The 18,278-nt window shown below is 36.3% G+C and overlaps 1 protein-coding gene across 13 annotated transcripts in view; it reads right to left on the minus strand.

Annotated features, from left to right (window-relative positions):
- Positions 1-18,278, minus strand: part of LOC126336976 (mitogen-activated protein kinase kinase kinase kinase 5) — a 290,756-nt gene that overhangs the window by 21,793 nt on the left and 250,685 nt on the right. For all 13 annotated transcript variants that reach the window (XM_050001210.1, XM_050001206.1, XM_050001199.1 and 10 more), the window contains 3 exons: positions 14,963-15,167; positions 9,676-9,944; positions 4,966-5,158 (listed from right to left, as the gene is read on the minus strand). In XM_050001210.1, the coding sequence (XP_049857167.1) occupies positions 4,966-5,158; positions 9,676-9,944; positions 14,963-15,167 (667 nt within the window). The remainder of the gene's footprint in view (positions 1-4,965; positions 5,159-9,675; positions 9,945-14,962; positions 15,168-18,278) is intronic.

Consider the following 18,278-nt stretch of genomic DNA (forward strand, 5'->3'; position numbering starts at 1 on the left):
TCACGTAATCTGAATTGTAGGCTTCTTTTGGCATTCTCCAGATGTAAACCCAGCCCGAAGTTAGAAATAATGAAAATGTGTTTCTACTGATCAGCCGTGCAGGATTTATGTTCCTGACACCACACTTTACACTTCTTGGTGTTGGCTGTCATCACTAATGTTTCAGTAAAGCAGCTTGTCCATGAATATTCACTTTATGGAGTTCTCAGTGGAAAGTGTCAATAGATATGGGGTCTCAAAGATTTCTATTGAGCTCTGCAGTCACTTTAGCCATCAAAGTTTTGTATAGTTGACGCAATTCATATTAGCATATGACAAACTCTGTCATTTAATTCTGATTTGCAGCCACTACTATGCTTACGCTATGATGTTTTGTGTAGGTTGTCATGACTGTTGAAACAGTTTCTCTTTAAACATTCAATAAATTGGCTGTCTTGGTTACTGGCACTCCAGTTATTCGGGCCCCCATAATCCTCCCTCTTTGGGGCCTCCGAATGCTACCACAAAGTGTGCACTACTCGTAAACAGCCTGCACTGATGCCTAGTGCGTATTGAATATGCACACTCCAGCAAGACATGTACCTTACCTACGTTGTTGACAGTCAAACACAACCTTCCCATTACTACCACTGTTCACATTATTTTGCCTATCCCTTGTAATGTTGGAACTGCCAAGTCACCCATGATACAATCTTTGATTGTATGGGGCATTTTATGTGATGATAAAAATTTGATTCACACACACACACACACACACACACACGCACACACACACACACACACACACACACAGCAAAGAAAGGCAGATGGGTGGGGGGGGGGGGGGGGGGGAAGCACATGTGCTGAAATTTGGTAATGATGTGTGTACACACACACACACACACACACACACACACACACACACAGGTGGGCTGTTGGGCAGGCATGATGCAACTGAGAGTGAGAGTAGAGGAGAGGGAGGGAGGGAGGGAGAGAGAGAGAGAGAGAGAGAGAGAGAGAGAGAGTTTGCAAGCCCATAGTTTTTTGAGATTTGGTTGAGATCAGTGGAGCAGGGTTGGCACAATCCCCAGAGTTGCCATGTTTTACTAAATAAATGTAAAACAGTAGTGACAAATGAGATGGTATGCTGTCAAGACAAAACATCGAAAACTAACCCCCCTCAAAAAAAAAAAAAAAAGTTTATTGCAGCCAAATATTTTCATATCATATTAAAATGGTATAACAGTTTCTGGTTGTCATCCATTTTCAATATAAAAATGCTCACTGCTACTCTCATAGTCACATGGCAAAAATGGTCTAATCTGTCATCTCTAAACAGAACATCCCTTTCAATCACTGTAACACCTTGACATAATTCTGTGATAACAATTTGATTAGGGTCTACTTTGAATGCATATGCATAGCTGCTTAGTAATCAAAGAACATCACCTTCACCTAACATTTCTTTTTCTTTGGGCAAAGCAAGTTTCTCCTGAATGCTGTTATGGAAGTGTCTTTTTTGCGACTTAAGTTGTTCCTGATTAAACCCTCCTGCCTCCTCCTCCTGCTAATCCCCCCCTCTCCCCCTCCCTTTAGCAGTAATGCAAACAGAAATATTTGCAATTCACTAACTTAAATTTTCATGGGACAAGTTCATATCAGTCTCTTTCTGAGTAGTATATGTAGCTGTTAATTCATGGATTTTGTTTAACACCATATGAACTCATTCTCCACTGTAGTTGACTGTTGGTGTAGAAAGTCACCTAGACCCCACACCTTCACTGACCTATGCACTAGCCTCTTCACAATGCATGATTTTCTCTTTGCACTACAGACAATTCATGGTGCCCTCTCTGTGTGCTTGGTTAAGCATAGAAAATGTGTTCACAAAATTTGTTATGTAGTATGCAGTACTTACAGACACAAACACACTTCAAGTGCTTCAATAGCACACAATGTATTGCATTTAAATTATGAAAAGAAGAAATAACACATAGCAGCACATGAAGCAGAAAAAAGGAAATATAAACCCCAAAAAATATGACTGCAAGTAAGTGCAAAGTGGCACACCAGGAATAGTTAGAAGGGAAATATAAAGCTGTAGAAGCATGCATGACTATAAGAAAGGTAGATGCCACATATAGAAAAATTTGTGAAACCTTTGGAGAAAAGTAAAGCTGAGATGGCAAACCAGAGATGGGAAAGCTGAAAAGTAGAAAGGAAATTACCAAAGGGCTATATAAAAGAATTAAGCATGAAGACAATATTATGGAAAGGCAAGAAGAAGCAGACAAAGAGGACAGGGAAGAAATGAAACTGTGAGAATAATTTGATGGATAATTTAAAGATCTACCTTGAAACAAAGCACCAGGGGTATACAACATTCCCTGAGAATTACAGAGATCCTTGGTAAACATATCACGAAAAAACTACACCATCTGCTATGCTGAAATATTCTCAGACTTCAAAAAGAGCGTAATAGTTCAAAAAATGCTACAGATGTGGATGTTACGCAGATGTGGATGTTACAGTTTAATAAATGACAGCAGCAAAATATTGAAAAAAAATAATTATTTACAGAAGAATAAGAGGACTGGTAGAATCCAACTTCAGGAAATGTCAAGTTTACATTCCAGAGAAATGTATGAACTTTTGATACAATCCTGCTTTTACAACTAACCTAAGAAGAAAGAATCAAGAGAGGCAAACCTACATTTGTAAATTTACAGAAAACTTGTGACAGTGTTCACAGGTACACAGTGTCTGGAATCCTGAAGGCAGCAAGAATAAATTATAAGAGTGAATGGTTATTCAGTACTAGCACAGAAATTAGGCTGCAATTATGAGTAGAAAGGTGTGAAAGAGAAGCAGTGATTGAGAAGGTAATGAGACAGGTTCGTAGTCAATCACTCATGTTATTAAGTTGAATATTCTGCAAGCCGTGAAGGAGACCATGGAGAAATTTGTAAAGAAATTAAAACTCACGGAAAAAAAATTATAACTCTGAGGTTTGGAAATGACATTGCAATTCTGACAGAGACCACAGAGGACACAGAAGATCAACTGAACAGAGTGGATAATGTCTCGAAAAGAGGTTATAACATGACTCTCACAAAAGTGAAATAAGGGTAGTGTAATGTAACAAATTAAATCAGGCAACTGGTTAAGAAATTGCACAGAAAAAGTTGTAGCCAAGTTCTGTTGTTTGAGAAGCCTAATAACTGACAATGGTCAAAGTGGAGATGACATACAATACAGACAGGCAGTAGAAAGATAGGCATATTTGAAGAAAGATAAATTTGTCAACACTGAATACAAATTTAACTGTTGGAACATCTTTTCTGAATATATTTTCCTGGAGTGTAGGCTTGTATGGAAGTGAAACACAGATGATAGACAGTGCAGACAAGAAGAGAAACGAAGCTTTTGAAATGTGGTCTTACAGAAAAATTCTGAATATTAGATGTGCTGACTGAATAACTGAATAACGAGACAGAGGAACTGAATCAAACCGTGAGTGTCTGGGGAGGGGGGGTATGGCAAAACAGGACTAAAAGAAGGGATCAGTCGCTAACTAACAGCCTGATGCACCAATGAATTGCCCATTCAGCATTCAGTAAATGAGGAAAGTGTGTGGAGTAAACACTGTAAAAGGAAGATAAAGGTTTGACTATAGATTACAGGTTCAAATGAATATAAGTTGCAGTAATTATGCAGAGATGAAGAGATATGCACGGCACACTTTAGCATAGAGAGCTGCAACAAACCACATTCGGATCAAAAACCTCAGCAACAAGAGGAAGAAGCAGGTTCACAAACACTGAATTAATTTCTATTGGCAAGAAACTGTGTAAAAAAGGTCTGTCCAGTTACAATTCATTGTGGAACACAGTATCTACTAATTCGTATGTATTATTTTTTAATAAGTATCACACCAAACTGGAATGAATTTTTTAATGAACACTAATTGATCGTCTACTACATGTGCATGCTGAGAACAATTAGTTTTGGCAGTAGACATATAATGGAGCACCAGATAAGAACAAATACTAATAGAAATGTATTGTCTGTTCATTTTTATAAGTATATCCAGAGGCAAATTTTAGTGTTATCTGAAATAACTGTTCATATCTAGTGATGCCAGACGTCAGGCAGTGTAACCAGACAGTCAAAAATCGTGGGATCGAAAAATGTAAGACTACTAATTTGTAACAGATTATAATAAATGGAGAATGATGTTGAGAAGATTAAATAGCGTCTGCAAAAAACAGCATTTAAGAGTCAACATGTTATAAGACATTCTTTTTTCTTTAAGTGCCACATTAGCAAAAGCTGGTGTCAAGTTAGGGCATAATCATTTATTTTTTTATCTATTATTTTAACATGGAATTTGTTAACATCAAACATAGAACCAAGTGTCAGGAAGTCTCTTCTGAACATGTTTGTCTGGAGTGTAGGCATGTTCCATAGATCTACAGTGAACAAATCCCCCTAGGATGTTGAACATGTTATAAAACAAGAATACATAATACTTACACATAAAAATGAGATGTGTTCAAATCACAAGTGGAATGGTCCAATGAAGTCATATTAATGAACACTCACATTATTTGATATTATTAATATATACACAGCAATTAGTTCTATTATGAAATTTCTCAAGCTTAGTGAACTTTATTAGTAATTAGACTTCTTAAGGCTATTGGAAAGTTGTTGAAAATGTGCATTTCTGAATAATGGATACCTTTCTGGACCAAGGTAAGTGACTCTAAAGCCACTCAAAGGTTATTCTTATTTTTAGTATTGGTTCTGTGAACTGGGCAACTCGTTTCAATAGGAGATACATCCTGACAAATTTCACTAAGAAATAAATATATTGGGAAGTAATAATTCATATCTGTGCTGCTACACACATGAACCCATCCATGAGTAGCATTTCTGCAAATCTGATGACACAAAAATTTTATAGAAGTTAGATGTTCATACCTGTTCCGTCTAAATCTTCTAGTTCATCGCTATGGAACCAACTTGCACCAGAGTTCATGTTTATTAAATCCAGTCTAAGTCTATTTTGTTCATATGCTTGCTTCACACTCACACACACCATCGGATATTCCATTTCAGGTGTAATTATCATTTCAAAAACTGACAGTGGTGATGGCAAAGGGAATTCTGAGTGCTGAAACAAAAGTAAGTCATTATAAAACACCTGAAAAAGTGAGAAGATGGTGAAAATGGGCTTATGCATGTATCCAGCTGAATGCTAAATGGTTCACAATCCAATGTGAAAATAAAATTTCAATAGCGGAGCTATGCCTATCCAGTGGGGTAAATGTGACTCTTGCCAATGTGCCCTGATGTGTGGATTAAACCACCTGAAGCATTCCATCCATCAAGAAAAGAGGAAGATACTGATGGAAAATTTTAAGTAGATCTCATGTGATAAATACAAGGTCATCATCTCCTTTTCTTCCAAAGAAATACAAGTTAGATTGAAACATTTTCCTGCATCAAATACCATTAGCACTGTATCACTAGCTCAGCTTGAGGAGGACAGTGAAGGAAGAAGACCATGACTTTGTTACAGGAAATATTCCTCCATTTGCCTGAAGTAATTTGGGGAAAGTACATAAAACCTACATCAGGACTGTGAGGCAAATTACAGCACCAAAATTAAGCAAAATACAATTTCAGAACTTTAAAAGTCTGTACCACCTCACTCAGTGTTTTTTGTTTAATTACATGCTCATTCATAACAACATTAACACTGCTATGTATCTCACAAGCATTCATCACAGTTATCCATCCTACGAAGTTATATATCTAACCGAAGTCGAGAACAGGTAATACCAAATCACCTACGCCCAATTACCACAATGAGAGAAATGAGTGGAAACAAACACTATATTTTGGGATAGCTTGAACCATATTTATGGAATCTTAACACTTCGAAAACCATCATTAGAAAAATGCACAATGTAAAACCGAAGAAAATCATGTCGCCCACTTCTAAAAAATCAAAGTATACTAGTGTTCCTTCACTTTACATCTATGAAATAATCAGTTTGTACAAAATCCCTGATTTATTAGTAATGAATCAATTTCAACACCAGGAACCAAAATTATTTTATGTTGCTTATCCATCACTTAAAACTTTATGGTCAAACTCCACAGTATATGGGCGTGAAAATTTATAACAAAATTAAAAAGAAAACATGTCTTAATGTTAATTTAGAATCGCTGAGAAAATGCTTATAAGAGACACCGGTCTAGAAATTTTGTTATTAAAAGAAGAGTTGGTGAAGGACGATCAGAAAATTGGAGCTGGAGAGAACATGTACGTATGATTAAAGTTTGTTATTTAACATTATCTATCCAGTACAGTATATTATATTAACAACACCTTCTGTTAAATGTAAATCCATTTTTATGTTTTGATGAGTCACCTGTAAATTAAGTCAATGACTTAAAATTGTATGTTATGAGATAAAAAACTTCCATTATATTCCAGTCTGCTCAAGACCAAGGTCGTGAGATAAGCTTAATGTGAATTCAACATTGTTCACCCTGACACTGGTTGATGTTCAAATGAAATAAGATCAAAACTTAAAACAACTAATCAAATGTCAAATCACACAGTACTAGTCGGCAACAAAACTTGTCATTTATGGGCCACAACCTAAAATTTGAAGCCAAACATTGCAGTGTTAAATTATATTTTACATTAGATTATGTTGTTATAAAATTACAATGGAATAATTACTGAATGAAGCTTGCAGTTCAACAAAAACTATGAAAAATACACATCTTTTTGTATAAAAACATTAGGAAGCTTTACAGTGTAGCCCCATTTATTTAAATTTGTTTTTAAAAACATAATCTGTAAGGTTCAATACATCTCTTCATTCTACAACAACAAAAAAGTTTTCAAACTTATTCTAATAGACAAATTTATAATTCCATATCAGCAGAAGTTCTTCATTCATGGAAATCAACATTTTTCTTCCTAGACTTCAGTTCCAGAAACGAAACAGAGCTCTATGCCCCAGATCAGAACATTAAGAAGGGTGCTCAACAATTATGAAGACTGTTGTAGAAAGGTCAGATTGATGTATTAGAGCATTGTTGTAATGAGAAGCAACTATCGGATTTGATCTTGGCATAGATGATTTTAAGTATTTACTCAACATTGAAAGAAAGGAAGATTATAATTTAATGTCTGATCTGTTACAAGATCACAGGTGACTGAGCACAAGCCTGGATAGATCTATGAAGAGGAATAAAATTGTTCATGTCTTTTTGAAAGGTGATGTTCCTACATTTCACTTTAAATGAGTTTGGTAAACAATAGAGAACCTGAATCTAGATTGCCGTACAGACACTCTAAATCCAGATTGCTGGATTTGTATATGAATTCCATTTCCTCTCTCCCAGCTTACATGTAATCCTCCCTGTGCCGTAACTACTGTATCACCTCACTTACTTCTTTGACTGGAGGTACACCATAAATTGCATATCACTTTACAATTAAAACAAATTTTAACATTCACTATTTGGTGCTGGTGGGAGAGTGAGGAAGAAAACTTTTTGGGGTTTGTGGTAACTACAAAGAAATTTCCCATTTCTTTAAAGTATGCCCAAGCATTACTTGGTAAGGCACACAGTAGCCTATCTCTGCTTGTATCACGCAGAAGCAACATTCTTTTCACTGACAATGAAGAAAGTTTGTCTGCAATCCAAACAGTTCATAATGGATAAAGTTATATACAATAAGATCAGGACCACCTGATGTCACAGCAGACTTCTCTGAGCAGCAAGATTTCCTTGCAACTCTAAACCAGTCTCTCTCCATCATAAAAATTGTACCACTAATATTCTAACCTCCTTTTATGCCACCTCTTTTTGAAAAATGACCAACAATTATGTCAAACTATGCTCTTTTGTACACTGCACAAATGAACAGGTTGAAGCATACACAGAAGCAGAATTTTACTTGCTCATCTGGAGGCTACAATGTAAATTTTCCAGTACTCTTTTGAGATTACTGTAGTCATCTTCTAATTGCCCAAATAATTACCAGATATGCTTGACCCAAGATCTCACTTATGGGATTTGATTATGAGGAAAAGCTTTTTGACGTACAGAAGAACAACTGTAATAACAGATTTATTGTTTGAGGCCTACTTTAAGAAAATAGTTATAAAGGCTCCTCCACAAAATTTTTGACAAGGCAGTCAAAAAATTGTAATTCACCAACATTTCATCCTCGATAGCAACAAAATCCCACAATTTTCTCAATCCAAGGAGAGCTGCAAACATTTGCTACAGTATTAATACCCCTACAACAGTATTTAGTGGAAGCAGATATCAGAACACCTGCATCAACAAGGCAGCCATAAAATCATGGCCTACCAACACTTCTTCCTTGACACCTGTACATAAAAATGATTTTCTTCTGGAGCCAAAGACAACCTGGCACATTCCTCATACTCTTACAGAGGCTTTTACTCAACAAATACTATACACAAGACACTGTGGTTTACAACTAAAGCCAAGCCCTGAATGTAGCTGATGTTTTCTGTACAAGAAGATATATGATGCCTGGCAACTAACATATACCACCAAGCATACCCCTTCTCCAACATGTAGGTGAAATACAATGAATTGCACAGTTGGAAGATAATAAGCAATAACTCCAGGAGAAGTAAGGAATTTGACAAACTGTGACCTTTCCCATCATTGATGTAATTACATATTCACTCTGACCAATGGTATGAAATAGAGGAAAAACGTTGAACCACGAGGCACACAACACGAGAGACTGAAAGATTAAAAAGGACTGCATGTGCAAGAAAGATTATGATTCATACCACACTTAACTATCTGACGGCTAAAATTTTTATGCATAATGCAAATCGACATAAAATAATTAATGTAGCATTTTTTCTCTCAGCAACATTTAGCAGCTGGAAAGGTACTGGCAATTGTTTAAGTTCCTTGTTTCATTTAAAATAAAAATTAATAATGAATTTATTTGTTTTAACTTGTGGCTCCCTATCAGCCTGTTTTCCTTCATGTAATTGTTTCCAACTCCATAATCTGATTGTTGTTGGTTTACCTCAGCAGACTAGTGCCCAACAATAATCCAAATGGGTGATCGGACAGGAGGGCTACAATACAACTGGTACCTAAGGTGGGGTTCCACACCAGTACAGAAATTGTTACCCAACTTGAGGCTAACGAAGTAGCTGCTACACTACAACTCTCTAAAATAACTCAATTCAGTTAGTATATTATGAGTGCAGAATATAAGGATGATAATTTCTGTTACATACAACAAAACAACAACTTTACACTGAAGAGGCAATTATATTGTTTAAAAAATGGAAATTGTAAAATTTTATATCTCTGCAAAGAAAATATCATTAAAACTGTCTTTCCATTATAAAATTATAACTGTGACCATGTATGTTATGAATTAAAGACATGATTATACTACAGCTGACTCCTCCAGGGATGTTAACTACACAAGTAAACAGTAAAAGACATTGTATAAAAAATATTTTAGAAAACATAATAAAACTGGTGACATGTCGCCAAAATATGAAAAACGAAATGTTAACCAACCAAGACATACCAATTTTGTGAGGGAGACAATACAAACATGATAGCTAACATCAGTAAAATGCAGATTACCTTTAACAACATAAATTTATTCAGTGGATCATACCACTGCATCAGAAATATTCCAGTAGGCATTGCTCCACAAAGATATTTGTACCCGTTATATGGATTCCTGCCCACACAGCATTTTGTACATCCTTTTGTGTCTGGAACTTTTGTTGTTAATGCAAACTTGCGTGGGACTAGTTTCTCTGGGATTTTGTTCATATGTAGAGAAAACCTGTGTGTTTGTTTGCTCTGAAGGGCCAGCAAGTCATGACGATATAGTTGCGGTGTTTTACCTTTACATTAAAAGAAAGAGAACAAATCAATATTCAGTTTAACGTCTAGTAATATTGTAGTTTACTACATACACAAACAAGGAATAACTCTTGATTATTACTTTAACTAGTGACTAGAGGTCCTGCAGCATATCTCAGTAAACATAGTTACATAAATAAAAACAACATGAAACACAAAATTCCAAGAGCAATAAAATGCATTTAGAACAGCAAAGGCTTTATTAAATAATTCTTGAATCATTCATTTGTATTTACACTTATTTTTATGAAAATCACTTTGCTAAGAAGGTTGCATATCACTGAAATGAACTTTATACAACAAATTACATACATGGCAATACACAAATGATCAGGATAAGAGAACTAAACATGATCTCAGATTTCAAGAAAATTCAATATGGGATGAAATGCCTGCTTGCCCTGCTATGAGAGATTCTCAAAGTTGCACAATAAAATCATAGAGGGCATGGGTACCTTCCTGCCATTTCTTCCTCCACACCGTCTGAATGTAAATCCACTAAGATTCAACAGTGGTTGTTGGAGGTGCATGAAGAAGTAGTGAAGAGGTGGGGCAAATTTGCAGGCCTGGGATAAGTAATATGCGAAATTCCACAAATTAGGTTTGGATATTCTGTCTCATTTGACTGGACATTATCCTGCTGAAATATGGCAAGTTGCCTGAAAGACAGACAGTACCCGGGAATCTAAACCCATCTTGATGTTGTGGTATACGCCTGAGACTTCTCTGGATACATAGGAGTTAAAATCAAGTTTCAGGTCCAACGACACATCAAACATACACAACACACATTTGGCCAAAATCCTGTTACAAAAAGCAGGATATTAAACTGAGGTCAGCATGGAAGTTTCTAACACATATATGGTCATCACTTTAGAAAAAGTTGATGTGAGGATCACCTGAAAGCAACATTTTGCCATGTGGAACACTAGTGCCAGAATCATCTGCCCTCTCCAGTATCATGTATTTGTGTTTCTACACGACAGAAACCAGTCAGTGGCATGTATACCACTAGTCCAGCCCACAGGTCACAGGGTTCCACTTCCTCACACAGAGCTTTGTACATGTTGAGCAGATCCAGTGTTCAGCCAATACTGTTGATAAAGCTTTATGGTCTGTTATGATCACGAGGACAAGACGATGGTCATTTCATGCCATGGCCATGGTGTGTAGTCTTGCCCTCACTCGGTACAACCCTCTTTTATCCAAATCCATTTCCTGGGAACTGATCATTCTCCCTCTCTTGAACTCAGACATATGCCTATGATTTGATGCTGGCACTTTACTTTCATGTTTTCACTTCACATAACAGTTCTTCATTGCATTGCTTGACGTCTTATGGGCCTTTCTGTCTCACATGGAAAGGTGTTGATGGGTTTAAATATATGTCACATCCCTGCAAGATTAAGCATATTGTTCCACAAATCTTCCAAGTTTGGATTCATTCAGGTGATTATTTCTGGTAATTGCAATTTTTGTAAATGTTAGATGTGTCACTAAAAATTAAGAACCACATACAAAAAAAAAAGGTATCAAAGACAAAACCATGATTAAAAATAAAAAGTATAACAGGTCTTGTACTCGAGCTATCACAAATTAGGTTTCAGGTTTCAAGTTTCAAGTTTTCTTGTTTGTATGGTTGTTCCAGTGATGCAAAACAAAGCACCCACCTGACACAGAATTAGATCAATCACTTTTCCTTCAGTGTGAAATGGATGAAATAATTGTAGGTGCTGGAAACCAGGCAGTGGCCACCATTTGAAGCTAGCTAAATTGCACTTGAAAATCACAGCTACAAAGACAAAATCTGACATACAAAACAAGCGATTTGATACTTTACAGCTAAAGGACCCTAAAGTCAAACAGGAACTTAGACTAAAACTCCAAAATAGAAATAAACAATGCGACATGATGGAGGATGGAGCACAAGAGCAGGGGCAGAAAATGAGAGGTTTGCCAATTCTATGCAATCCATTTGTACTCCAAATTATAAATAGCTTTAATTCACATTTGGCCACGTGATATAATGCTCAGCATGTGTTCCCCGTAAAACCTCCAAATCAAACACAAAAGTAGTCTTCAGAAGCTCAAAACATTAATCATATGGCATGTAGAAGCAATCAGTAACTTCATGTCGCTTACAGATTAACTATCAACACCAAAAAGACAGCTTCCATGAACTTTAACACAACACAAAATGCAAATTCCTCTCAGCCATTTGTCACTGTAAATAAGCAGTCAATAGATACCGACACTGTTTTCAAATTCCTGGGTCTGTGGTTTCAAGATAACGTGAAATGGAATACACATACAGGAAAGGTAAATGCCAGGATCTGTACTGGCTGTTATGCATTTAGAGCACTGAAAACATGTGCTAGCCTGAAAACATTAACCAGTGCATACTACGCTTACATACAAGCCCACCTAAAATATGGTGTAATATTCTGGGGAAATTCTCCAACTGCTCTGAGCACATTCAGAATCCAGAAGAGAGCAATGAGGATTATTACTAGGAGCAAACCCAGAGACTCCTGCAAACCCATCTTCATAAAGTTGGAAATCCTTACACTGCCTTGCTTCTACTTTCATGTGACTCTAAAATTTTTCAGAAACCACATAGTGCCAACTGATCCCAGAGTCTTAAAAAATAATGAAATACATGAACACAACACCAGGAAAAACGTAAACCTGCATGTTATACGTACAAACACTTAACTGTGTGAAAAGGGAGCTTTCCACATGGGCCTTCAACTGTTCAACAATCTTCCCACTAGTAGAATTTCTGTGAGATGTAAACAGTGGAACTTACCAATCTGTTTTCAAATGAGTAATCTGAAGGGTGTTGCATAGAATGGAGATTTGGAGCACAGTTGCTTGCAGTAGACGAAGCAGATGATCACTGCTCCCTCCTAAGCACTTTTCACAATGTTGCACTAGCTTTGTCAATTTCTCTGCATAGCTGTTATTTGACAGAGAATTGGTAGTGATCTTCAAACCATTTTTCACCACGTCTTTGGTACAGGCACAATAAGAGGTGATAGTGACTGTGTGTGAGGTCATGACTGTACAATGAGGAGTCTAAAAGTTTTAACAGTCTAGACACCAGTGTGTGAATGCGCATTGTTATGGAGAACTATCCACGATGACAGTTTTCCATGGTGGTGACTTTTACAAAATTGTCTGAATAGTGGTGCATCCAACATTTGGAAATTCACTAGCCATAAAATTGATCATCAATCATCATCAGATCAGCATGTTTTGTCCATTTTTTGCACAATTCAATTGGCTAGGATATCGGAGCTTCCATTCTGCTCAACATCTTGCACATATGTATGGCGACTATTAATGTCTCAACACCTTTCCTTCACTCATATTGCAGATCAATACACCAATCACAACTCTTGATGGAAATGAGCAGCTGCAGATCCTTTTTCAAACAAAAAATTACAGCAAACACTTCCAACTGATGGGAGTAAAAATTTTAAAGCCACTGTTGTTTGCCATCACCAATAGTAAAATGACAACTGAATTAAAACCACAGCTTCTGTGATTTCATAAATGCTCAACAAATGGCACTGCATTCTCGCAGTTTCGGTCTAAACTGCCAAAATTTAAATATTAGCATTTGACTCTTACTTTCCAAATATAGCTCATAAACATGTTATCTGGTTAGAAGAATCATCTTTCTCTCCATACTGGAATAAGAATCTCCTGAGAGGTCTTAGTCTAAGCTACAGTACAAGCTAGAGGGGACTTTGTAATGATCTAGACATACTTTAACTGTAAGTAGTAGTAACACATAGGGAGGATTACAAGACTTGCTAAGTGGAATGAACTGACAAGGAGACCACACAGCAATTGGAGTTTTGTATTTTTTTATATTTATGGTATGTGAAGTTCAGAACAATCTGCCAAACTGTTTTGATGCAATTCTACCAAATTTTCAAGACAATCGACTTTGAAGTTTTGTGACCATCATTAATACCTAAAAGTGAGGTTGTTTTATCAACAGGCTGTGAGGCTCTGTAGTGGAATGTTTGCCTGACATCTAGGTTGCTCAGGTTTGATTCCCAGACATGGTGAATTTTAAAACAAAGATGCACGTTCCACAAGCATTTCCGAGAAGCATAAAACATAAAGATGAAAAAGAATAATTTGTAATTTTTTTTAATTTAAACAATCATTATTAACAATCTTTCATAAAAGACTGGTCATTAAGAACTTATATTTGCAATGAAAACTGGATTTTAGTGTATGATATGTAATCATTCAGTGATTATCAGTCTCGAGCACTACTGGAATTGATTTGTTAAGAAAAATTGTAAACCTTTTAGAATATTGTTATTTCCACAGTGAGAGAGTCGTAAGCTTGCCTCTGACGTGATTGGAAGTTTCATATACTAAGTGCGAACAATGTAATTTCGGCTTTGTCAATGTGAAAAATCAAAATACTGTATGACATACTAAAATGTGAGAAAATCAATGGAAAATATATTTACGTAAAAAGTTCTGCAACAATAATCTTCCAATTTATTTAGTTGAAACCAACTGTGAGGACACTATGTTCAATTTTCAGCTTCATAAGTAAGACCCCTAGACAAGAAGAACTGGATCCACATCAACATGACAAGCTAAGTAAACTTGCAAGTTTATTGTAATCTTTGCTCCTCTCAAATCTTTATAAAAGACTTTGCTTATTAATTACTTGGACGGGGCACTGTTTAATGTAGACAATAGATGTAAGAAGGAAGGAGGGGGGAGATTACAGGCGGATACATTTAATTACAACCAAAACGATATTTGAAACTTCTTGGAACATTAAAACTGTGTGCCAGACTGAGACTTGAACTCAGGACCTTTGCCTTTCATGGCCAAGTGCCATAACATTTTCTTTACAAAAAAAAGTCAAAATGATACTTACTGTTGGCAACTGAAATCACATAAGTAATTTTAGCCAGTATATAACATCCAGAACATGAAAGTTTAAAACAGCTCTCACCTGAAAGGGACATTAGTATGTCCTTAATAACATACATCCAAATGGTTCTTCGAGGATACAATTGGTCTATGGCTGCATCATGTAATTCATTCAAGTTCAGGTTGTATATTCCTTCTTCTGCACCTATTAGAATATGTTGGTCTCTTGTATCCGGATGAATCCAACTTGCAGTACAATGTATACGCAATGGACAGCCATTGAACACCTTAGAAAATGAATAAAATATGGAAACTAGAGGCAGAACATGATGTTATGTAAATTTCATGAAAATATTATAAAAGGCTACATGGCATTGGAGCACAGCCACTAATTAAGTATTACACAAAAAAACATGAAATTTAGAATTACTCTGATTGTAGTAATAAGTACATATTTTCTTCCTAATATGTCAATGGAAAATCCAGATGGAATGTAACAATAGCATGAAACAGATAGTTGCAACTCCCCATATAGCGGAGATGATGAGTAGCAGATAGGAACAACAAAAAGACTGTCAGAAAATGAGCTTTTGGTCATCTAGGCTTCGTTGGAAATAGACAAAACACACACACACACACACACACACACACACACACACACACACACAAATATGAAAAACTCATACACATATGACCACAGTTCTCTGGCTTCAGTACCCAGAGACTGTGGGCATGTGGGTGTGAGTTGTGAGTGTGTGTGTGTGTGTGTGTGTGTGTGTGTGTATTTCTGATGAAGGCCTGGTTGGCCAAAAGCTCATTTTATGACAGTCTATTCATTGTGCTTGTCTGCAACACAGCATCTCCACTTTATTGGATTAGTAACTATCCTTTTCATGCTATAGTTTCTTCCTAATAAACATTTATGCTTTAACACAAAAAGTTGAACAAAGCTGTCTCCGACTAAAGGCATATAATTTCAATACTTGTAGGTCAATGCAAGGTGAGCAACAATGTGACATCAGTGAAAATAGCTCTATATTCAGTTACTGTTTTAATTTTCAATGTTTGACATTTAGGACTTTACCTGCAAGAAAAGTCAAAAGCTGCTTCCCTCAAAATATGTGCATTGCTTTCCAGCCTTCCTTCAGTTATTTGTTGATAAATAAGATTATTTTACATTTATTGCAGTACAAAATCTAATTTTTGGGTTTAGGCCATCAGGTGCACATCAAATTGCTTAATTTAAAAAGGGCAGAAACTGACTATAAGGGGGAACATCAACTGTAAGAAATAATTGTGAAGACAGTCACAAGTCGCTTACAAATTGCTTTTATTACTGGTTTCACTCATCAGACCCAAGCATCTTCAGAAACTTTTAGCAGCCGCTGTTCACAAATTAAAAGTATTTGACATGTGGCCGACGGCTACTTGAAGTTTCTGAAGATGATTGCATCTGAGAGGAGAATTGCTTAATGTCTGGAGTGAATATGGTCAAATTCTGTAAGCTTTCAAAAATATTATTCTAGATGGCACATTTGCTTAAGAGATGAATGTCTTGTAGCCTATCTGTGGCAAGAATGTAAATGTTTACATGTACAAAACAATTCATAAAGACTTATGAAATAGGCTGCTCAGTTTAAGCATGGTTATGCACCCATTAAAGAGGAAGATACACTGCTACTCACTGTAAAGATGATATGCTGAGTTGCAGCAGGTACAACGAAAAGACTATTACACACTGAGCTTTCAGCCAAAGTCTCCTTGAAAAACAACTACACACACACACATCTACACAAGCAAGAACAACTCTTGTACACGTGACTATCATCTCCGGCCGCTCTGGCATTCTGGATGGTGCCGCCTGAGACAGCAGTCATGTGTGCGTAGTGTGTGAATGTATGTGTGTTCTCTTTTCAGAAGAAAGCTTTAACCAAAAGCTCAATGTGCAACAGCCTTTTCATTGTGCCTGTCTGCAACACAACGTATCAGCTTTACGATGACTAGCAGTCTATCCTTTTCATAATATCACTGGTATTCTAACCGAGACTTTCCATTGTTTCGTTATAGACTATAGAGGAAGAGTATTCCGGATGTCAACAAAACCTGTATGACCAACAAGCATGTGGCAAAAATTCACAATGCTTTACTCAATGGCCACAAGCTGACAGTAAGTGACCTTGCACGAAATGCAAAGATTTTTATGGCTGTGTCTACCACATGTAATTGCCACATTTAACAGGAAGTTTTCTGTATGACAAATCTTTTTGTTCATGGTTGCTGTGTCCATTCAAATAAACATTACTAAAGAGCAATTGGAGCAGTTTAAATGCAGTTCAGGAGAGTTAGTCTAATTTTTCTAACAATAGATGAAATATGGATTCATCACCACTCACCAGAGCTGGAATATCAGTGGAAGGAAATAGGAAAAACTGCACCAAAGCAAGCGAAAAACAGTTTCACCTGCAGTAAAAATTATGGCTACCACTTCCCTGTATTCACACAGATTGCTGCTCACAGACTCCCTGCATGATAGCAGAATACTCATGAGGAAGTATTATATTTCACTGCTGGGCAAACATAACACTTAACATTGATATCTTGCAAAGAACAATGTTCTTTTCAAACAATACAAAATGCCATCACACATCTTGAAATGTTGTTGCAAAATGGTAAAACATTCACTTTAGTGCACTTGCATGCCCTACATATTCTTTTGATTTCACGACTAGCAGTTATCAAATATGATGAAATGCCTAGATGAATGGAGCTCCAAATTAAATTACAACATTGAAGCTGACACAGGTGCTTACTACGCCTAATTAGGCAAATCTTACTTCAATTAGAATACTGAAACATTGGAAAGTTTATGAACTATATGCTGCGAGGTAATTAAGTTGAGAAATATGCATACAAAATCACTCTCTCTTAAATTATAATGTTTGTATTAGAAAGATCCTCCTTTTTCTATCATATAGAAGCTGGTGGTGAGCTATGTAATGTTCCACAAATTCTTTGTTTAAAGTATTAGATACAGCTAGGTGTACTATTTGGATAGAGACTATAGGGTCATTCAGTTTTCAAACATCAAGTACAGAAGAATGGTAATTACTAAAGAAGTGGGGTAAAAACAAAATAACAATAAGTGACAACAGTGATACATCAGCTAATAGGATGTCATCAATTTATTGTCTACATCTAGAGCACCAAAGGATAAAGTTCATATTCTCTGTATCTGAAACTTCAGTTGCTCTTAAAACTCTGAAGCACAGAAAGACAACGGAAAGTGGTGGAATACATCCCAAATTACTTGTGCATTGTGAGAAATATGCAAAAAGGTGGCTGGCGGATTTCTTCTCTGACTTTACGATATGTGGTTCAATCCCACAAAAAATGAAGTG

This window comes from Schistocerca gregaria, chromosome 2, assembly GCF_023897955.1.
Source record: "Schistocerca gregaria isolate iqSchGreg1 chromosome 2, iqSchGreg1.2, whole genome shotgun sequence".
Taxonomy (NCBI): domain Eukaryota; kingdom Metazoa; phylum Arthropoda; class Insecta; order Orthoptera; family Acrididae; genus Schistocerca; species Schistocerca gregaria.